The sequence below is a fragment of the Heterodontus francisci genome, chromosome 38 (assembly GCF_036365525.1).
Source record: "Heterodontus francisci isolate sHetFra1 chromosome 38, sHetFra1.hap1, whole genome shotgun sequence".
Classification (NCBI taxonomy): Eukaryota; Metazoa; Chordata; class Chondrichthyes; order Heterodontiformes; family Heterodontidae; genus Heterodontus; species Heterodontus francisci.
In genome coordinates this window covers 13559908-13583251 of record NC_090408.1, presented here as the reverse complement: position 1 = coordinate 13583251, position 23344 = coordinate 13559908, and the positions used below count along the sequence as shown (strand labels likewise).

General features: G+C 43.9%; 1 protein-coding gene across 1 annotated transcript in view; it reads left to right on the top strand.

The window, feature by feature from the left end:
- efl1 (elongation factor like GTPase 1) overlaps positions 1 to 23344 on the top strand; it is a 348427-nt gene that overhangs the window by 137593 nt on the left and 187490 nt on the right. Inside the window, exons 14-15 of the mRNA XM_068017730.1 lie at positions 1417 to 1589; positions 14032 to 14167. Of these exons, the coding sequence (XP_067873831.1) occupies positions 1417 to 1589; positions 14032 to 14167 (309 nt within the window). The remainder of the gene's footprint in view (positions 1 to 1416; positions 1590 to 14031; positions 14168 to 23344) is intronic.

Genomic DNA, 23344 nt, shown 5'->3' with positions numbered 1-23344 from the left:
AATTTAATGGTAAATGATTATCAAAAATATAAAAGTACAGAGCCACTGTAACATTAAACTTTGCCACATTTTCATGTGTCTGCATGCATTATTAAAAAAATCTATATTTTGTTTCCTCAATTCTGTTACGGACAGGTGGGTAATGGTATGGGTGACTTCCACTTTTCACCTCTCAACTGACTAGATAGTTTTTTGAGTGTTTTAAGAGTCAAAGAAACAGACAAATGACAGGTTTTCTCATAGGTTTAAAAAGGAAAATAACTATTTATTTAACAATACCTGAAGATGTTCCCAACCTCACCCACTCACACAAGAAAAATTAGAGATTAGAGGCTAGCATGCATTTAAGTCTGGTTGTTGTAAAAAGAGTTCACTTTGAAACCTTCTTGGTTTTCCGGGAGGAATTTTTTTTAACAGCGTTGTAGGCCTGAAGTTCCTTGTCTTGGTTCACTGCAGTGTTGCAGATTCCTTTGTTTAAGACTCAAAGTCTGTGAACAATCGTGTTAAGATTTCTCACAAGTTTTCAAGGTCACCTTTGAAGTCTCTACCTCAGTGGTTTAACAATGTTATAGGCAGGGTCTTGGTCTTGGCTGTAAAGGATGTGTCAGCTTCCTCGCTGTTTGGATTTCTCTCTCTCTCAGAGAAATCTCTTTCTTAAGAAAAACCTTTATCAGGCTGGGTTTCAGTCAGGTGACATCGATGCTCTCCTCGTTGTTTCTATTCAATGTCTTTGAATGTGGAGCTGTTGTTACACATTGGGGTTGGAATATGACTTATCTTGATAAAGTGGTGTTATTTCCTGCTTATTATCTTGGCTTTGCATCCAGAGTCGCTCTGTCTGCTAAGGTCTTTGTCAGCTCAGTTGTTGGAAGATAGGTTCCATTTAGCATTGAATGGCCTGTTTAACATTTTAATGTGTCTTCCCCAGAACTAGTCCAGATGTGATGATGAGTTTAGTCTCCAACAATCATGATGTTTATTTGCAGTACAGCTGATCACCTGATCTATTATTCCATCTTTTCTGCAGCAAAATATGTCAATTTTTTTGGAGTTGAATTCACCAGTTCATTTTTATAGTTCATAATTGTTGCTTTTTACTTTAGTTGAACGTAACAATTCCTTTTGTAGAACTTTTTACTATAACTTTTGACTTTATTGGTCTTTTTTGTTAGGCCAGTGAAGCATTCCTTTGGCAAGAATCATCTTAGCATTCCTTGCTATTGGCTTTAGTGAAAATATGACTAGTAAATCTGATTCATTTAAAAAAAATCATTGAAGCAAAATATTTCTTATGTTGAAAACTCATCTGTTTACATTTTAAATTGCCCAATATCCCAGCTTACATTTCATACCATTTGCTTTTATTATAATCATAAGAAAGAGATTTACATGTTTTTACTTCTCGTTCCACTGAAGATATTCAGGTGACGAGCCAGATGGAGCAGGCAGACCTGAACGCTTGCAAACAGGAGAGTCAGCAGAAGGAGCACTTCATTGCATTCGCCAGGGTTTACAGTGGAACAATCCGCAGAGGGCAGAAATTGTTTGTGCTCGGACCAAAATATGACCCTTCTGAAGCGTTAGCCAAGGTGCGTACATAGGTATTTCAGTGTTTGGATATCATGGGACTTTTTATTAAATTTTCTGTTCCAAAATTGATTAGTGTGGATTCTGTCTCAAAATAATTGTGCTTGGTGATGCAACAGATATTTGTTTGAGGTAAAACAATTTTATATACGGACATGGATTTATATATGAGGTTCCGTGTGCAATAATGCCAATCAAACTTTTTTTTTAGCAAGATATTGTTGAAAAGGCATCATTTTCACAAAAAGTGTTTATTCAGCAGACCCTTTTGTTTGAGGAGGGAAACAAACCTGAATAAATGTGCATCATTTTCCTCACTGTGGCATCACATGCAAGGTGTTGTGATGGCAATGTGATTGAATCTTAGTTATCAAACTCTACTTCCTTGTGCAGCAAACAAGTGAAGCTGGTTGGATTGATTTTATGTCATGGTTCAGCTATATTCTGGTTGCTCACACAGATGTCTTAGAATCATAGAGTCATTTATGGCACAGAAGGAGGCCGTTTGGCCCATCGAGTCCATGCCAGCTCTCCACAGAGCTGTCCAGTCAGTCCCACTCTCCCACTCAATCCCCTTAGCCCAAGTCTATTTCTTTCAAGTGGACATCCAGTTTCCTTTTGAAGTCATTGTATCCGCTTCCACCAGCCTTGTGGACAGTGAGTTCCAGGTCATTATCACCCGCTGTGTAAAAAAAAGTTCTTCCTCTTATTTCCTCTTCATTTCCTGCACAAAATCTTCAATCTGTGTCTCCTAGTCCATGAATCATTTGTTAATGGGAACAGTTTTTCCTTGTCTAAATTATCTAAGCCTGTCATAATCTTGTACATTTCTATTAAATCTTCCCTCACTCTCCTTTGTACTAAGGAGAACAATCACAGTTTTTCCAACCTAACCTTGTAACTAAAATCCCCCATTCCTGGAATCATTCTGGTAAATCTCCTCTGCACCCTCTCAAGGACCCTCACATCCTTCCTAAAATGTGGTAACCAGAACTGAATGCAAAACTCCAGTTGGGGCCTAACCAGCACTTTATAAAGATTCAGCATATATATAATATACGGCGCACCCATGCTAGCATGCATACGTGATACACACATGCAAATAGGGACAGAAAAGAGCAGCAGAAAAATAAAATGGAGAGGTTTGAGGCAGTCTCTAAAGGGGGTTTCTTGTTACTGTTTATGTTTCCAGCACACTTGATTGTAGGTAGTCTTGCTCTTCGTCAGGGCCCAGTGTTCTTGTTAACCTTGTTCAGGGAGGAGACTGTTCTCTCTTTGAGTTTACGTGTCTTCACAAGATTCAATTCCATGGGAAAGAGATGGAGGCAGGCAGGACTGGAGATTCAGCAGCACACGGCTTCTCTGAGTTCAAATGCTCTGTTGGAAGTTCAAATTCAAAACCTCCAACAGTCAGTCATGTGACCAAAACTGATCTGACCACTTCTGTGTATTGGGGAAGCAACGACTGGGGCCCCATTGTTCCAGCACTGTCTGTTACTATGCAAATGTCTTTCCCGTCAGGGGCTTGCAATTTTAATTTTAATGTTCATGTGGCAAAATCATGTGTGCCTCAGTCTTGGCAGGTGGGGGAGTTTCCCTGACACCTCCACATCCAGGGGAATGAAATGTGATTTGAAGAAAAGCGGCACATTTCATTACAGTGTTTGAGAGAAATATAAGATACAGAAAGGAAAACTATGCATTTCTCTCATTCATTTCCTTCATTCACCAATCTTAACGCTTATTAAAAATGGTCTGTTCTGGGTGCCAAGGCTGCTTTCATTTTCTCATTTTTTCTCAGGAGAGCTAGTTGGGGGCGGGTCTGTCCTGAACTCTGAGTCATGCAAAGACTTTTGGCTTCAGGGGATGGGTGGTTCCATTTTCCTCTGACTATGGGGAGGAGTCTTTGTTACTCTCCCCTTTGTTCTCTGGGACACTCCTACCTGTTGGTATTTGTGCAGACTTAACTGTATTCTTCAGTGACACTTCGACTAGGTGAGGCATCACCCTCACATTTTCTATCCCCCTTGAGGTCTCTCTTTGTCCCTGCAGGTTCCTGTAAATGCTGTTAACAACTCTGGCAACTCTGGTGGGGTGCTTCTAGAGTCTGCATTTACATAGGAGGATGTGGGGTCTAACTTTTCATGTTTTTCAGGGTTGGTTGACTGGACGGTAGGGGTTTTCATTCGGGATTCTTCCCAGACTTCCTTTAACCTGCCTTCTTGGTCACTTTTTTCCCTTCTCTTTCGAAACTTTTGCCAGCCGTGTGCCTGCCTGTCTCCTTTTGTTCTTGGCGGGGGTCCCTTACAGTTCACCAGCCCTCTGCTGGAGAGTCCTCCTAACACCAGTACAGGACTGAGGAGTGCAGATTTCACTGTAGGTTGGGGTTTCCCATCAACCTGGTACATGTGGCAACTCCTGCAGTATTCCACCACATCTCTGGAGTTTTGGCCAGTCAAACTGCTGTCTTATGCGGGCTTTGGTCTTTCGTATGTACAGCCACTGTGGTCTCGTGGATCCTTCTTAATATTTCTCCCCGGTACCTCTGTGGCACCGCTAACTGGTGAACTACTGTCCACTCCTTGCCTTCAGGTCTGTGAGGAGAATTCCATTTCCTCATCAGTACCTCATTCTTTAAATAGTAGCAATCAACGACTCCCTCTGCTTCACTTTCAGAATGGGTAGCCTGTGCTAACTCTCGCAATACTGGGTCGGCTCGCTTATCCTCAGCTAGGGAAAATCCATTTAATTCGTTCCCTGGGGTCCTAACTTTCCAAATAAAGTCTCAGACAGGCAGACCTCAGTGCCACCTGCAGTGACAATGCAATCTCCTCTGGGGGAGCTGGTTTTATCATGGCCTGATCCACTACACATTCAGGGACTCGGCAGGGGACTATCTCCTGCCACTGCCCTGTCTCTCTGACCTCCTGCAGTCTTTCTTTCACTACTGGGGGAGCTACCACCTTCATCCCGATCAGATCATTAACTAGGAGCAGGTCAACCATGTGCGCATGCAAACTAGGGCCAATCCCTACAGTCACCGGTCCCAAAACTAGGTCGCGCGCCAGGTGCACCCGGTGTACAGGTACAGGCGTACACTGCCCTCCAGTACCATTCACCACCATTTTGGTGTTCACTGCACTCTCTGGGGGAAAGGTCAGGCCTTTTCCCAGTAAAAGAGATCTGGTGGCCCCTGTGTCCCTGAGAATCACTATGGGTTTGCTTGCCCCACTTGAGGGATATGGCGTTACTTTCCCTTCAAATACAAAACCCTGATAACTTTCAGGAATCCTATTAACTTTTCCTGCACTGGCTGCGGTAAGCTTCCTTGGTTGCCCTCTTACTGCAATTAAAGCCACAGCTTGTTCTGTGTTTATGGGCGGCGCAGTGGTTAGCACCGCAGCCTCACAGTTCCAGTGACCCGGGTTCAATTCTAGGTACTGCCTGTGTGGAGTTTGCAAGTTCTCCCTGTGACCGCATGGGTTTTCGCCGGGTGCTCCGGTTTCCTCCCACAGCCAAAGACTTGCAGGTTGATTGGTAAATTGGCCATTATAAATTGCCCCTAGTATAGGGTAGGGGAAGGTGGAGATGTGGTAGGAATATTGGATTAGTGTAGGATTAATATAAATGGGTGGTTGATGGTCGGCACAGACTTGGTGGGCCAAAGGGCCTGTTTCAGTGCTGTCTCTCGAAATAAAAAATCAGGGCCTCGTCTTCTTTGAGCAGGTGTGCTCTGATTAACCCTACCTGTTTCCCCTTTAGTTTCCAGCTGTTAGCTTTTAAATGCCCTGCCTTATTACAATGGAAGCACACAGGTCTCCGGGTCTCACTCTTGCTCACAGCATCTTCCTTTTTGGCTGGAGGAGGGCCCCCTGTGTCTCTTGCTTTCCTTTCTCTTCTAGGACTGCCTAGGTGGATATCACCTTCCCATCCTCTGTCCTTTTTAGATTTGTGGGGGTGATTAGGAAAGGTTCTCCCCTGGGAAATTGACTTATAAATTAAAGCAAACTCATCGGCCAGAACGGCCGCTTTCTGGGCTCCTTGAACCCGCTGCACCTCTACATGGGTCTTTATTGAGAATGGGAGAGACGTTTTAAATTCCTAACAGGATTACTTCTCTGAGAGTCTCATAGCTGAATTGTATTTTTAAAGCCCTCAGCCATTGGTCAAAAGCCAGCTGCTTACTTCTTTCAAAGAAGTTTGATTGGCTTGCTTTTTGAGGGTTCTAAACTTTTGGCGATAGGCTTCGGGTACTAATTCATATGCCCCGAGGATAGCGTTTTTGGTCAGTTCATAATTTGATGAACTCTCATCTGGCAACAGGGACTAAACCTCATGGGCTTTTCCGGTTAGTTTGCTTTGTATTAAAAGGGACCAGGTCTCAGCTGGCCATTTTAGCTGCCTTGCCAGTTTCTCAAAAGACACGAAAAAAGCTTCCACATCTTCTTCATTCAGTTTTGGAATTAATTGAGCGAGTTTTAGCAATCTTGTACCCAGCCCTGAATTGTGATCCTCCATATTGGCCATGCTTTCACTAGGGTTACTCTGTCTTCCCTTAGTTAACTCAAGCCGCTTCAGCTCTCTCTCTTTGGATTCTTTCCAGAATATTCTTTCTCTTTCCCTCCAGCCTTTCCCTTTCTTTCTGCTGTCTTTCTGTTTCTTCACATTCCTTTTGGAAGGCTCTCTTTCTCCCTCTCCTGTCTGTGTCTCTCTCTCTCTTTCTTTCTTGTCTCTCCCTTTTTCTCTTTCCCTGTCTTCTAATTCAAGTTTCCTTTGTTCCAATTGTATCTTTGCTAGCAGTACCCTGTCTGGGTCTACTTCTAACACTGCTTCTGCTTCTTCAGATTTAAGGGAAAAATGGTTGGCCACTAGCCTTAGGAGTTCAGAAAGCGTTCAACCGAACTCATCCCAGTTGAGAACTGACCTGATTGTCTCAAATCTTCACTAGGATAAGGTCATTGATCCCAAAAAAAAGGCTGAAGAAAAAACACTGGCGGTGCAACCCCTCTCTCCCCACCCCAAATTTCAGGGCTAATCACCAGCAACAGCATGTAGCATTGGAAAGTGAGAAGTGGCGAGGGCAATAGTGATAGAAATTACTAATAAGGGCAGCAAAATAACAAGTTGTAATTTGTTTTTATGCACCAACTTCAAGATGACTAGGTAAATAGAAAGCTACTTAGGAAAGCAGGAGAGATTCTTATCACTGCTGCTTTTACAATCCCAGTGGTATAAAATAAGCACTCAACAGCTAACTAGAAAGGCAATGTGCAAGTACAAGCAGTTTCATAGTGATGACTGCTTGTTAACACACTGTGTGAGACAGAGTCCGAAAGTAGGTGGTCCATTAGATCTAGTCCAGCAGGGCTGAAAAATAACCACTCAGTCAATGAGCACTGTGGTTCCAGTGTACTTATCAAAGTCACAAATGGCATCCTATGTGATTATGACAAAGGCAAACTATCCCATCTTGATCATCTCAACCTTTCTGCAGTCTTTGATATAGTTGATCACACCATCCCCCTCCAACGCCTCTCCACCGTAGTCAAGCTGGGTGGGACTGCAGTGGCCTGGTTCTATTCTGAGCTGCCAGAGGAGGTGGTGGAAGCAGGAACAGTAGCAACATTTAAGAGGCATCTGGACAGGTACTTGAATGAGCAAGGCATAGAGGTTTATGGAATTAATGCAGGCAGGTGGGATTCGTATAGATGGGCATTAAGGTCGGCATGGACGTGGGCCTGTTTCTATGCTGTACGACTCTATGACTCTAACCCCTCCGTACTAATCTTGTTTTCAAATCCCTCTATGGCCTGTCCCCTCCCTATCTCTGTAATATCCTCCAGTCCTACAAGTTCTCAGATATTTGCACTCCTCTAATTCTGGCTTCTTGTGCATCTCCAATTTTAGTCGCTACAGCATTGGTGGCCATACCTTCAGCTGCCCAGGCCCTAAGCTCTGGAATTCCCTCCCTACACCTCTCCAGCTCTCTGCCTTGCTTTCCTCCTTTAAGACATTCCTTAAAACGTACCTCTTTGAGCAAGCTTTTGGTCATCTGCTCTCATATTTCCTATGTTGCTCAGTGTCCTATTTTGTTTTATAATGCCTCTGTGACATGACGGGACGTTTTATTTCATTAAAGGCGCTATATAAATACAAATTGGAGTTGCATGGTCAGCTAACACCAAAAATAGAGGTATAAGGTTGTAGGAAAGCAAATATTGGAACGAGAAAAGCTCTACAAATAATAAAAGGGGAACATTACTGAAAAATAGGAGAACATTTTAATTTTTAAGGTCTATTTTATGGCAGTGGTGTTAGTTAAGCAGCAGTGTAAAAATACATCCTTGATGCAAACTTAAAAATCTGCTCTTGACATTTTCAGGTGCAGCATCATTAATCTGTCCTGTGAGTGGATCCCATGTCCCTTATGATCAGAAGTTTATCTTTACTGCTCAATATCTAGTCGTATAATTGAATGACCGGGATGGTACACTAAAGCCCCAAGTTAAAACAGCTGGATACTGTAATCTCACACGTGGCCACATTTGTGCTTTGCTTGTCTTCCAAAATGTAGACTTATTAGCGCTTTAGTGAGACGAGACCTTGGAGAATAAAGTTAAGCAACTGGTTTATTTTACAGATTACAAATAACTGAACATAGTAAGTCCTGAATTCTAACTTATTCCATAATGATTCCCATAATATATAAAATAAGGACACATGCCACACTATACCATTTAACGAGCTCGAATGCTCTTGAAATGCATACCCTCTTCTTCGAGAAGAGGACTTCGCCCTCCAGTGTCATCAGCCCTTTTGTAACTATAGCAGACAGCCTCAGAGATCATGTGTTTTCCTCTTCTATTTTTTCCTGTACAGGAAATGTGCTATGACCCTCCTCAGGGGGAGGTGGTGGTGTAGTGGTAATGTCACTAGACTAGTAACCCGAACCCATGCTCTGGGGTCATGGGTTTGAATCCCACCACAGCAGATGGTGAAATTTGAATTCAAATAAAAAATCTGGAATTAAAATCTAGTCTAATGGTGACCATAAAACCATTGTTGTATGTTGTATAAACACATCTGGTTCATTAATGTCGTTTAGGGAAGGAAATCTGCCATCCTTACCTGGTCTGGCCTACATGTGACTCCAGACCCACAGCAATGTGGTTGACTCTTAACTGCCCTCTGAAATGGCGTAGCAAACCACTCACTTGTATCAAAACTGCTACAGAAAAGGAATGAAACTGGACGGAACACCTGGCATTAACTAGACACTAGAAATGACACCGGTAAACCCAGCCCTGTTGACTGTGCAAAGTCCTCCTTAATAACATCTGGGGGCTTGTGCCAAAATTGGGAGAGCTGTCCCACAGACTAGTCAAGCAGACAGAGTCATGTTCATGGACAAGGACACCTCCAAGGATTACCACCTACCTCAACCACCACTGCTCCCCCTTCGGCTGATGAATCAGTGCTTCTCCATGTTGAACACCAATTGGTGCAAGGGCACAGAATGTATTCTGGGTGGGGGACTTCAATGTCCATCACCAAGAGACTCGGTAGCACCACTACTGAACGAGCTGGCCGGGTCCTGAAGGACATAGCTGCTAGACTGGGTCTGCGGCAGGTGGTGAGGGAACCAACAAGAGGGAAAAACCTACTTAACCTTGTCCTCACCAATCTACCTGACGCGGATGCATCTGTCCATGACCGTATTGGTAAGAGTGACCACCGCACTTTCCTTGTGGAGATCGTCCCATCTTCACATTGAGGATACCCTCCATTGTGTTGTGTGGCACTACCACTGTGCTAAATGGGATAGATTTCAAACGGATCTAGCAACTCAAAACCGGATGCTGTGGGCCATCAGCAGCAGCAGAATTGTGCTCAACTACAATCTGTAACCTCATCGCCCGGGATATCCCCCAGTCTACCATTACCACCAAGCTGGGAGAGCCAACCCTGGTTCAATGAAGCGTGCAGGAGGGCATGCCAGGAGCAGCACCAGGCCTACCTAAAAATGAGGTAAATAAAAACAAGAAATGCTGGAAATACTCAGCAGGTCAGGCAGCATCTGTGGAGAGAGAAGCAGAGTTAACGTTTCAGGTCAGTGACCTTTCATCAGAACCCTGATTAATGTAGCCAAATAGTTGCCTATCTGACTCACCTCAACGAGCACCCCTTTGGACTGTGCCAGCCACAATCTTGTTTAATTGTTTCATGGGTTGTGGGCATTTATTGCCCATCCCTAATTGCCCTTGACAACTGAGTGGCTTGCTAGGCCATTTCAGAGGGCAGTTAAGAGTCAACCACATTGCTGTGTGTCTGGAGTCACATCTAGGCCAGATAAGGTAAGGATGGCAGATTTCCCTCCCTAAAGGACTTTAGTGAACCAGCTGGGTTTTTACAACAATTGACAATGGTTTCATGGTCACCATTAGACAAGCTTTTAATTCCAGATTTTTTATTTAAATTCAAATTTCACCATCTGCTGTGGTGGGATTCGAACCTATGCCCCCAGAGCATTAGCCAAGGTCTCTGGATTACTCGTCCAGTGACATTACCACTACACCACCACCTCACCGACGATGCATCGGCACAATGACTATGGCTGAAACTTGGCTCACGGATAGTGATACCTTTCCTCTTACTAAAGCCTCCCTGTCTTATCACTAAGTCATAGTTTGGTGTCTTCCCCCTACTGTTCTGGTACCTCTCCTCCTTTGAGCACCTCACCTTTTTCCATCCCTCTTGCACCTCTTTAAAATTCTCATTGACCGCAACCCAAGCTTTTTACCCAGATGTCCTCATAGGATCATAAGAAATAGGAGCAGGACTAGGCCATTCGGCCTGTCAAGCCTGCTCCGCCATTCAAACAGATCATCTAACTCTACGCCGTTTTCCCCCACTATCCCCATATCCCTTGATGTTGTTAGTATCCAGAAATCTATTGATTTCTGTCTTGAACATGCTCAACACAGCCCTCTGGGGTAGAGAATTGCACCGATTCAGTCTTAAATGGCTTGTCCCTTATTCTGAGACTGTGCCCCCTTGTTCTAGAGTCACAAGCCAGATGAAACATCCTATCCACATCCACCCTGTCACGCCCTGTAAGAATTTTGTAAGTTTCAATGAGATCACCTTTCATTCTTCTAACTCTAGAGAATACAGGCCCAGTCCTTTCCACCCTCAGACGGTGCACTGAGTGTTTCCTAATCCTCGGTGATCTCGGTTTCCATCTCAGCTTCTCTTATGAATTCACTGCCTTCCTGTCCTCCCTAAACACCTCCTTTTACATAAACTCTCCTATTCAAATTCACAGCCACCTCTTCTGCTTTCCCATTTCTCATGGCTCCTACCTTAGTCATTCACCCTGGTATGGGTCTGTCCTTTGCACCCCCAAGCTCAAGGAACATACCTTTAAGCATATCTAGTGCACAACTACTTTAGCCATTATTCACCAGTGATGGCTGGACAACATCAAATGCTATGGGGTCTCACTCTCCGCTGCCAAAACCATCCATTACTCCAGGATCATTCTCTTGTCCTCTTTTCTAACCTGCCCCTCCACTCTCTAGAATCAGTTCTGCTGTCTGTAATGCTTCCCACCCCTTTCATAGCAAGCCAAGCTTCTCCCAGGCTCCCCCACTAGCCCTGAACCTATGTCTTTCTCGAGCTTAAAAAGAAAATACTGCAGGTGTTGGAAATCTGAAACAAAAACAAGAAATGCTGGAAATACTCAGCAGGTCCCGGTTCTGATGAAGGGTCACTTACCTTGAAACATTAACTCTGCTTCTCTCTCCACAGATGCTGCCAGACCTGCTGAATATTTCCAGCATTTCTTGTTTTTCTTTCTCTAGCTTCCCTCCTATCTCCCTCTTTGCCATTATTGATCTCAACTTCTCCATGAGACTCAGCTCTTGCTGTCTTGACCCAAATCTCACTAAGCTGCTGACCTTCCCTTCCTGACCCCCTTGCTAGCTGCCATTGTAAATGGTTCCTTCTCCTTCAGTACTAACCCTCCCTTTCAAAAGTCCTATCATGCTCCTGTGCCTCAAAATACTCACCCTTAATCCCTCTGTCCTTACAAACTACCACCCCATCTCCAAACTTCTTGTTGAATCTCTCCAATCAGGTGTCTGCTCTTGGCTTGGCATCAAAATGGTCCTAACAAAAATCATAAATGACATCCTTTGTGAATGTGATGCAATATTTAATATTGCTCTCCTTGACCTCTGACATGGTTGATCCCACCATCCTGCTTCAATGCCTCTTTTCCATTGTCCAACTCAGTGGTACTACTGTCACTTACTTTCACTCTTATTTAGCCAATTTTAGCCTGAACACCTCCACCAATGGATTCTCATACTGTTTCTGCATTGTTGCTTCTGGAGTTACAAAGCATCTAGTCTTGGTCCCTTCCCCTTCTTCATCTGCATGTTGTCCCTTAGTATTGCCATCTGCAGTGTCAGCTTCCACATGTAGCTGACAACACCCAGCTCTATCTTCACAACTTACCTCTCTGCTGCCTTAGTGTTATCAAACTGCTTGATTGAAGACATCCTGTTTTGCTCTTGCATAAGCTGCAGTTTCCATCAACTAACATTGGGAAGACCAAAGCCCCCGTCACAAACTCCATACCTTTGCCATTGATTTGATCCCACTCACGGCCACTGTTTCAATCTGCTCAGAATGTTTGTAGCTTGGTGATCTATTTAAACCTGAGCTGAGTTTCTAACTCCATATTCTCTCAATACAGCGATACAATACAATACATTTGCACTTCTGTAACATCACCTTCCTCAGCTCATCTGCTAAAACCTTCATCCACGCCTTGGATATTTCAAGACTCAACTATTGCAGTGTCTTTCTGGCTGGCCTCCAAGCCTCAGCCCTCCATATATTATAGCTCTTTCAAAAACATATATCCTTGGGAAGTTTTTCTGCATAAAATGAATGTACGTTGTTGTGGGTCTATGTCAGTACAGCTGCAGTGAAATCAAAAATACCCCCTAAAGCAATGGAAAATACATTTTGAGCAAGTTATTTTTGGATAACTGAAATTGATAATGACGTCAAAAGTGCATGCTCATTTGAGTTTTGCAATGTGAAATTTAATTACTGAAAGGAACCTTACAAATATTTATGACAAAGCAAGTGTGGAGGAGTATCTCATGGAAATGGTATTAGCAATACATGGTGATGCGCGCAAGTATCCAATCATATCAGTCCATACCATTGTGCTGCTAAGGAAATGGAAGTCTACATTAAGTTCTATTATTTGCATTAAGTGTGAGGAAATAATTCTAAAATCCGTGAAAGCCCTTTCATAATATCGGACGTTATAACAAATTTTGCCTCCCACACTATGATCCTGTCATTGATTGCTAAATGTAGGATGGCATACCAGAGAGGTTGAAATTGTGTTGTAAACCTCAGGAGCCAAGTTTGAGTGGTTTGTTAACGTCATCGCAGTCTCTTGATGTGTTATTTTCTTTGAGCTCATTCCAGTATGTAGAGGTATGTGTAATACTCAGAAAGCTTACAAGGACACTAATGGATGCTCAGATTCCTCAATTCAAATTCATTATTTGACCAGCAGAGATATTGTGTGACATGATTTTAGATCCAGTGATGTGAGAATTTGTCTTGTTGACTGATACAGTGAAATGTTGCAATGTCTATAGATTTAACATATAGAACCATAGAAAAAGTATGGCACAGAAGGCCATTCAACCCATCGTGACCGCGCCAGCTGAAGAAACTAGCCTCCCAAACTAATCCCACCGTCCAGCACCTGGTCCATAGCCTTGCAGGTTACAGCACTTCAAGCACATGTCCAGGTACCTTTTAAAAGAATTAAGGGTTTCTGCCTCCACCACCATTCCTGGCAGCAAATTCCAGATACCCACCACCCTCTGAGTGAAAAAGTTTCTCCTCATGTCCCCTCTAATCCTTAAACCTGTGTCCCCTGGTAACTGACCTCCCCGCCAGAGGAAACAGGTCCTTCCTGTCCACTCTATCTAGGCCCCTCAGTATTTTGTACACCTCAATCAAGTCACCCCTGAGTCTCCTCAGTTCCAGGGGAAACAAACCCAGCCTATCCAATCTTTCTTCACAGCTGCAACCTTCAAGCCCTGGCAGCGTTCTTGTAAATCTCCTCTGTACTCTCTCCAGAGCAATTATGTCTTTTCTGTAATGTGGTGACCAGAACTGTACGCAAAACCCCAGCTGTGGCCTAACCAGTGTTTTATACAGCTCCAGCATCACATTCCTGCTCTATACCTCGGCCAATAAAGGAAAGCAATCCATATGCCTTTGTCTTTTATCCTTTGTTAATTTGTTAAGATGCAAAGAATATATACAGTTTACAGTTGTAAACCTCGCAATACACCGGAAGATAGATTTCTCATCTGTATTAATTCATATTTCTTTGTTAAGTTGCCGGAAAGCTGTTCAATTGGTGATGATGACCTGTCGATTCCACATCTGGCTCGTTGTGCAGTGGAGGACTTGTTCCTGCTAATGGGAAAAGAATTAGAGAATGTACAGGAGGTACCTGTTGGCAATGTGCTAGGTAAGATTTCACCATTGAGTTTCCATTATCACTTTAGAGATCTTCTTAGAAAATGTACAGGTGGAATGGGTGATGGCAACCTTTTCTGTGGAAAATGCCACTCCTATCTCTCAAAAAACACTTTATAGGTGTTAATTTTATTAGTTACTTCCAAGTTGATAAAAGCTAGCATTTCATTCTTCCACTTTCCTCTTTTGTTATTCTGGTTACATAGATTACTGGACAGCCCACATCCATCCTAGCAAAACACTTCGGATGGTAGTACATTGTTCAGGGAGGGGACAATGCACAAGAGACTAGAACGAGAGGAATGGAAAATTTGGGTTGACTATTGTAAGCTAGGAGGAGGTCATAGAGATGGGGAGGGGTGAGACCATGAAGAGATTTAACTTGTGGATGAGAATTTTAAATTTGAAGTTTTGAGCTATTGCAGGTCAGCAAGGACAGGGGTGATGGATGAATGAGGATAAGGTCAGTAGGTCAATGATGACGGGGTTGATCAGTGAGTGGGACGTCGTCTGGGTTAAGGTACAGACAGTAGAATCTGGGATGTGGTGAAGTTTACAGACGATGGGAGTCCGACCAGGAAAGCTTATGGAATAGTCAAGTCTGATGGTGACTAAGACATGGATGATGAGAGAGATAATATTCTGTGAAGCTTTGTATTTTTCAGCATCAGCAAGGTGTGTAATATTTTTACCACATCAATAACCTAATGTATGGCTTTAGTAAATTTCCTGTATACATTGATGGGCGAATTTACAATATTTAATTTTGTCAGGAGCTTTATTGCATGAGGAGTTGACTTTGCAATGCTCTCTGTTCAAACTGAGAAAGCAGCAAGTTAGGTACAATTAAACTGGAAATTGAGTGAATCTTTAATTGGAACATTGTGTTGCATGTTCTGCTCCTTTGGGTAATCAACCTGACCTGAAACTGGCTGGGTGTTTTTTTTTCCCCCGAAAGATTCAGAAAGACTGTTCACTGCATCTGCACCAAGATGAACCTTTATAATCAAGTGACTTTATCTGCGTGCAGACCAGGTGCATTTCACAGTTTACTCCTAATAATTTTAAGACCTGTTTTGTGGGAAAAAAAATCACAAGTTCCAGTTATCCGATTCAGCAGCCTAATTATAACAGCACTTGTTTTTATTATGCTTGAAAACATTTTGAATTAATGGATAATTCAAATTATGTGATGAAATTAACAGGAGTAGACGGTATTGCATTCTGACATTGTATACAATCCAGCAAGGTTAGATTGTGGGCAAGGGGAGGGTAAGTGAATGGGGGTTGCAACAGTTATGGCACTGATCTTCAATCTTTGGATCTGAATCCAGTTTGGACTGTTTGAATAAAAGTCTCCTCTGTCTTTTGACTCAAAAGGGTCATATGTGAAGCCATTTTGGTAGTCTCAACCAAGTAGCTGGAATGTTAGTCAGCATAAAATTGCCCATAATATAGTTTATAGAGACTCAAGTAAACACTGTTTAACAGGATCTTCAACCTGTTCCAAACAAAGTTCTCATTGTAGTTATATACAGTGAACAAAGTTTAAAATTGATTGGTAACAATGAGACAAATTAGTAATAAAAACAAGAAATGCTGGAAATACTCAGGTCGGGCAGCATCTGTGGAGAGAGAAGGAGAGTTAACGTTGCAGGTCAGTGACCCTTCATCAGAACTGGCAGTGGTAAAGGTCTGCTACCCGACTCGAACCTGACGGGACCCGACGATGTGTCGGGTTCGGGTAGGGTTGTGCTTTTGGGCTCTGCTCGGGTCGGGTCGGACACATGCTGTAAGAAGTGTTAAAAGTAAAAAGAAATACCTGAGTTGGGAGTCCGGGACGTCAAAGAAGGAAACTCTGAGTCTGCATAGTGAGCGAATGTGTATCTCTGATGTCATCACGCTCATGCTGCAGCTTCCTGTAGATTCGGCGTCGCAAGGTAGGTAAAGGGAACATTCCGGGGGTCGGGTCAGGGTCATGCTCGGGTCAGATAAGGCATGGGAAAAAATGGAGGGACTCTGGCCGGGTTGGGCTCGGGTCCGATGTGGCTCTGTCGGGTTCCGGTCGATTTTTTTTTTCGTGACCTGAGCAGGCCTTTATGGCAGTGGCTAGAAATGTAATAGGTTTTAAGCAAATAAAGCAGAGGTGGAGCAAGAGATAACAAAAGAGAAGGTGTTGATAGGACAAGGTCACAGAGAATAACTGACCAGAAGGTCGTGGAGCAAAGGCAAACGGTATGTTAATGGTGTGCTGAAAGACAAAGTGTAAGTACAGAGAGGGTGTTAATTGACAGAAAACTTAACAGCCTGGCCCTATGCACAAACATGAAAAAAACAGTGGGTAGGCACAGTAGAAACAAACTGAACAAATTAAAATAAAATAAACATAAATAAAAAGGAAAAAAAAACTAAAAATGAAAGGGGGGCCCGTCATGCTCTGAAATTATTGAACTCAATGTTCAATCTGGCAGGCTGTAGTGCGCCTAATCGGTAAATGAGATGCTGTTCCTCAAGCTTGCGTTGATGTTCACTGGAACACTGCAGCAATCCCAGGATAGAGATGTGAGCATGAGAGCAAGGGGGAGTGTTGAAATAGCCAGCAACCAGAAGCTCGAGGTCATGCTTTCAGACTGAGCGGAGGTATTCCGCAAAGTGGTCACCCAGTCTGCGTTTGGTCTCCCCAATGTAAAGGAGACCACATTTGTGAGCAGAGAATACAGTATACTAAATTGCTTCACCTGAAAGGAGTGTTTGGGGCCTTGGATAGTGAGGAGAAAGGAGTTAATTGGCAGGTATTACACCTCCTCCGATTGCAGGAGAAGGTGCCATGGGAAGGGGACGAGGTGGTGGGGGTAATGGAGGAATGGACCAGGGTGTCGCAGAAGGAATGATCCCTTCAGAATGCTGACGGGAGAAGAGGGGAAGATGCATTTGGTAGTGGCATCACGCTGGAGAAGCCAGAAATGGCAGAGGATGATCCTTTGGATGTGGAGGCTGGTGGGGTGTAAAGTGAGGACGAGGGGAACCCTGTCGTCGTTCTGGGAGGGAGGGGAAGGGGTGAGGGTAGAGGTGCGGGAAATGTGCCAGACACAGTTGGGGGCCCTGTCAACCGCAGTTGGGGGGAATCCTCAGTTGAGGAAAAAGGAAGACATATTAGAAGTGCTGTCATGGAAGATTGCATCATCAGAGCAGATGCATCGGAGACGGAGAAACTAAGAGAATGGAATGGAGACTTACAGGAGGCAGGGTGTGAAGAAATGTAGTCGAGGTAGCTGTGGGAGTCGGTGGGCTTATGATGAATATTAGTAGACAGCCTATCCCCAGAGATGGAGACAGAGAAGTCAAGGAAGGGAAGGGAAGTGTCGGAGATGGACCATGTAAAGGTGAGAGAAGGGTGGAAATTAGAAGCAAAGTTGATCAAGTTTTCCAGTTCTGGGTGGGAGCTGGAAACGCCACTGATACATTCATCAATGTACCAGAAAAAGAGTTAGGGGAGGGGGCCTGTGTGGGACTGGAACAAGGAATGTTCGACATATTCCACAAAAAGACAGGCATAACTAAGACCCATGCGAGTCCCCATAGCAACACCTTTTACTTGAAGGAAATGAGTGGAGGTGAAGGAAAAGTTGTTCAAGTTCAGTTGAAGAACAAGTTCAGCCAGGCGGAGGAGGGTGGTGGTGGATGGGGACTGGTTGGGCCTTTGTTCAAGGAAGAAATGGAGAGCCCGCAAACCATCCTGGTGGGGGATGGAAGTGTAGAGAGATTAGACGTCCATAGTGAAGAGGAGGTGGTTGGGGCCAGGAAACTGGAAATTGTCAAAATAACGTAGGGCGTCAAAAGAGTCATGGATTTAAGTGGGAAGAGACTGGACTAGGGGAGAGTCAAGATAGGAAGAAATAAGTTCAGTGGGGCAGGCACAGGCTGAAACAATGGGTCTGCCGGGACAGTTCTGTTTGTGGATTTTTGGAAGGAGGTAGAAGCGGGCTGTCCGGGGTTGCAGGACTGAGGTTGGAAGTTGCAGTGGGAAGATCTCCAGAGGAGATTAGGTCAGTGACAGTCCTGTGGACAGTCACTTGATGTTCGGTGGTGGGGTCATGGTCCAGGGGGAAGTAGGAAGAAGTGCCTGAGAGTTGGCGCTGAGCCTCTGCAAGGTTGAGGTCGGTATGCCAGACAACAACAGCATCACTGTTGCCTGCAGGTTTGATGACAATGTCGGGGTTAGACCTGAGAGGATGGAGTGCGGCAAGTTCAGAAGGGGACAGGTTAGATTGAGTAAGGGGGGCAGAGAAATTGAGATGGCCGATGTCTCACCAACAGTTTTCAATGAAAAGATTAAGAGCGGGTAAGAGGCCAGAGGGAGGGGTCCAGGTGGAGGGAGAATGCTAGAGGCGGGTGAATGGGTCTGCTGGTCAGGGGGAGGACTCCTGGTCAAAGAAGTGAGCCCAGGGACAAAGGCAACGGAAGAAGAGCTCAACGTCATGCCGAGCGCGAAATCCATTGAGGTGGGGGCGTAAGGGGATAAAACTGAATCCGTTGCTGAGTACAGAACGTTCAGCGTCAGAGAGGGGAAGGTCAGAGGGTATAGCGAATACAATGCAAGGGGTCAGACCAGAGGGAAGTGATGGGGAGGAAGGATCTGGAGGGGCATTAGGCCCATCAGCTGCTGGAGCTTGCGTTCCTTAACACCTGAAAGGAAGAAAAAATAATTTATGTTAATGTGTTGAATAAGACGCAGGATGAAATGAAACTGCGGAATAGAGCAGCTTTGAGATAAGGTGAGGTTGTGCTTCTGGAGAGAGATGTCTAGTGTGTACATGTGGCAGCGCATAGCACTGAGTGTGGATCTCATCATGCAGCGAGAACAGCAGTCTGAGGAACGTTGTATTTCTCGGAGATACCTGTAATCCTGGTTGGATTCAAAACATGAAGGATGAAACTTCAGTTGGAATCCACGTGGAATAAGTCGGAGCTGGAGACAGTCACTGAGGAAGGAAATGTGGCTGTGAAAATGAGTTTTGCTAGACACCTTATCAAACACCAGGAGGGGAATAGAAAGCAATGAAGGTGAACAAGGTAAAAGAGACAAACGAAAATCCTGTCAGAGAAGAGCAGAACAACTTCAAGGTAGGCATTCCTGGAAGAGAAGTGGCAGTGAATTAAACACTAAAATAAAAGCAAAATACTGCAGATGCTGGAAATCTGAAATTAAAACAAGAAATGCTGGAAATACTCAGCAGGTCTGGCAGCATCTGTGGAGAGAGAAGCAGAGTTAATGTTTCAGGTCAGTGACCCTTCATCAGAACTGGCAGAGGCTAGAATTGTAATAGGTTCTAAACAAGTAGTGTGGTGTGGGGCAAGAGGTAACAAAAGGTCAAGGTTACAGAGAATAACTGACCAGAAGGTCATGGAGCTAATGCAAACGGTATGCTAATGGTATAGTGAAAGACAAAGCGTTAGTACGGAGAGGGTGTTAATTGACAGAAAACTGAACAGCCTGGCCCCAAGCACAAACGTGAAAAAAACAGTGGGTAGGCACAGTAGAAGCAAACTAAACAAACTAAAATAAAATAAACACGTGACGAAAAAAGAAAAAAATAATTAAAAATAAAAAGGGGGGCCCGTTATGCTTTGAAATTATTGAACAATTAGTAATTGCTATAACAGTTCACCTCTTCTAGATCTCTTTTCTCCTTCAGTGAGGTTTAGGAAGGGAATTCCTGAGAGTTAGACTCAGGCAGTTAAAAGTATGACTGTCAATAGTTGGCCAATGGGATAGGAAATGCAGAAAAAGAAGCCGAGTCAGAGGAATGTAGTGCTGGATAAGGTTTCAGATGGTCTAGATTTCAAAACTAGCAGCAGGATTTTAAATTTCATGTTGGGGGAGGGGAGCAGGTAGCCAACATAGGACAGCGAATATATGGGTGATGCGTTAAAGGGAACAGGATGCATACAACAGAGTTCTGGACAATTGATGTTTATGGAGACTGGTGGAAGGCAGACAGCAAGGAGAGCATTGGAGTGGTTATGTCTGAAGGTGACAAAGGCATATATGAAGGCTTCAGCAGCCGATGGGTTGAGATTGCAGTGAAAATGGCCTATATTATGGAGGGGGAATTATGTGTTGTTTGTGACAGAATCATGGAGTTAGAGTTGACCAGAGAACCAAGGTTGCATATGGTCTGGTTCCACCTGAGATGGTAACTGGACAAAGGAATGAAATAACTGCCAGGGGAACCTAGTTTATGGCTGGATCTGTTGGTGATTACTTTTGGTCTATCTGATGTTGCGTTTGATGGAGTTGCGACTCATCCAAGATTAGATGTTGGACAAATGATTGGAAGGTTTCTGATCCATACTGGACTTGAAAATTTAATCCTCAAGGATGTTGTTATACGTCATTGAAGTAGTTTAGTCAGGAGACTGGTTAGTAGCCATACACCTTGTGTTCAATATATGGTGATGAACTTCCCATTAAAAGGATCAGTGTGATGCAGAAGGAGTAAACTACCAGCACCAAGTTCTCCATTTTTAAGAACATGTGTAGTCGAGGGAGCAAGAAGTAAAATGGAAAGCAAGCTGACTGCAAAACAGGAGACAACAGGAGTAAAGGTGGTTACTCAGACTGAGAAAAGATGGGAAGTGGCATTCCATAAGGATCAGTGCTGGGATCACTGGTGTTTACCATTTAAGTAAATGATTTGGACTGCAGGGGTTCAAGAAGGGAGCTCACCACCACCTTCTCAAGGGCAAATAGGGATGGGTAGTAAATGCTGGCCTAGCCAGCGACGCCAACATCCCATGAACGAATAAAAAAAAAATCTCTCTAATCAAAACAAAATTTGTGGACAACACCAAATTAAGGGGTGTAGTTAATACAAGCAAAATACAGGAAGACATTGATAAACTTTCAGATGAGCGAGTAATTGGCAAATGAACTTCAATATAGATTAAATGTGACGTGATACATTTTGGTGCGAAGAAGAAGGCCACATGCTCCTTGGAAAATAAGTGTCTAAATAGGGTAGAAGAGCATTGGGTTTGGGGGTTCAGATATACAGATCACTAAAAATGGTGATGCATGTTCATACAAGGCCATTTTTAAAACAAACAAACAAGGCACTGGGGTTAATATTTAGAGGGATAGAATTGAAAACAGTTCTCGTCTCCAAATTATAAAAAGGACATAGAGGCACTGGAGAAGGTGCAAAAAGATTTACCAGACCAAAACTAAAACTTAGAGGTTACACCTATCAGGAAAGATTGAACAGATTTGGACTCTTTTCTGCAGAAAAGAGAAGACTTCAGGGGTGACTTGATGGATGTCTTTAAGACTGTGAAAGGGTTTGATTAGGAAGATGTAAAGAAGATGTTTCCACTTCTGGGGGAAAACTGAACTGGGAACCATAAATATAAGACAGTCATTAATAAATCCAATAGGGAATTCAGCAGAAACTACTTCATCCAGAGAGTGGTTAAAATGTGGAACTCGCTACCACAGGGAATGTTTGAGGTGGCTAGCATAGCATTTGTCATACATCATAGAAACAGGCCCTTCGGCCCACCGCGTCCATGCTGACCATAATGCCTATCTATACTAATTCCACCTGCCTGCATTAATTCCATATCCCACTATGCCTTTCTCATTCAAGTACCTGTCCATATGCCTCTTAAATGTTGCTACTGTTCCTGCCTCCACCACCTCCTCTGGCAGCTCATTCCAGATACCCACTATTCTTTGTGTGAAACATTTATCCCTTTGATCCCGTTTAAACCTCCTCCCTCTCACCTTAAATCTATGCCCTCTAGTTTTAGTCACCCCAACCATGGGAAACAGACTCTGGCTATCTACCCTATCTATGCCTCTCATAATTTTATATACCTCTATCATGTCCCCTTTCAGCCTCCTTCGCTCCAGGGAAAACAGACTCAGCCTATCCAATCTGTCTTTATAACTCAAGCCCTCCAGACCAGGCAACATCCTTGTGAATCTTTTCTGCACCCTCTCTAGCTTAATCACATCTTTCCTGTAGTGCGGCAACCAGAACTGCACACAGTACTCCAAGTGCGGCCTAACCAACGTTATGTACAACTGTAACATGACGTCCTAATACTTGTACTCAGTGCCTCGGCCAATGAAGGCAAGCATGCCATACCCCTTCTTCACCGCCCTGTCTAATTGTGTTGCCACTTTCAGGGAACTGTGTACTTGCACCCCAAGGTCTCTCTGCTCAACAACAATCCCCAGGGCCCTGCCATTCACTGTATACGTCCTGCCCTGGTTTAACTTCACAAAATGCATCACTTCGCACTTGTCTGTGCTAAATTCCATTTGCCAATCCCTTGCCCACTTTCCCAGTTGATCTATGTCCTGTTGTAACCTTAGACAACCTTCTTCACTGTCCGCTATACCACCAATTTTGGTGTCATCTGCAGACTTAACAATCATGTCCCCTACATTCTCATCCAAGCCATTAATATATATGACAAACAACAGAGGGCCCAGCACTGATCCCTGTGGCACACCACTGGTCACCAGCCTCCAATCTGAAAAACAACCCTCCACTCCCATCCTCTGTCTCCGATCACCAAGCCAATTTTGTATCCAATTGGCTAGATCCCATGTGTTTGAACCTTCCGGACCAGCCTACCTTGTCAAAGGCCTTGCTAAAGTCCATGTAGACAACGTCCACCACCCTGCCCTCATCAATCCTCTTGGTCATCTCAAAAAATTCAATCAAATTCGTGAGACATGATTTCCCACGCACAAAGCCATGCTGACTATCCCTAATCAGACCTTGCCTTTCCAAATGCATATAAATCCTGTCTTTCAGAATCCCTTCCAGTAACTTTCCCACCACTGATGTAAGGCTCACCGGCCTGTAGTTTCCTGGCTTATCCCTGCTGCTATCCTCTAGTCTTGTGGTACCTCACCCGTGGCTAACGATGATACAAAAATCTCTGCCAGGGCCCCAGTAATCTCCTCCCTTGCTTTCCATAGCATTTGAGGATACACCTGGTCAGGCCCTGGGGATTTATACACCTTAATGCGCTTCAAAATCTCCAACACCTCCTCCTTTGCATTGTTGATATGCTGCAGGATATCGCTGTTCCTTCCCTTGAACTCACTAGCTTCCATGGCCTTCTCCACGGTAAATACAGCCGAGAAGTA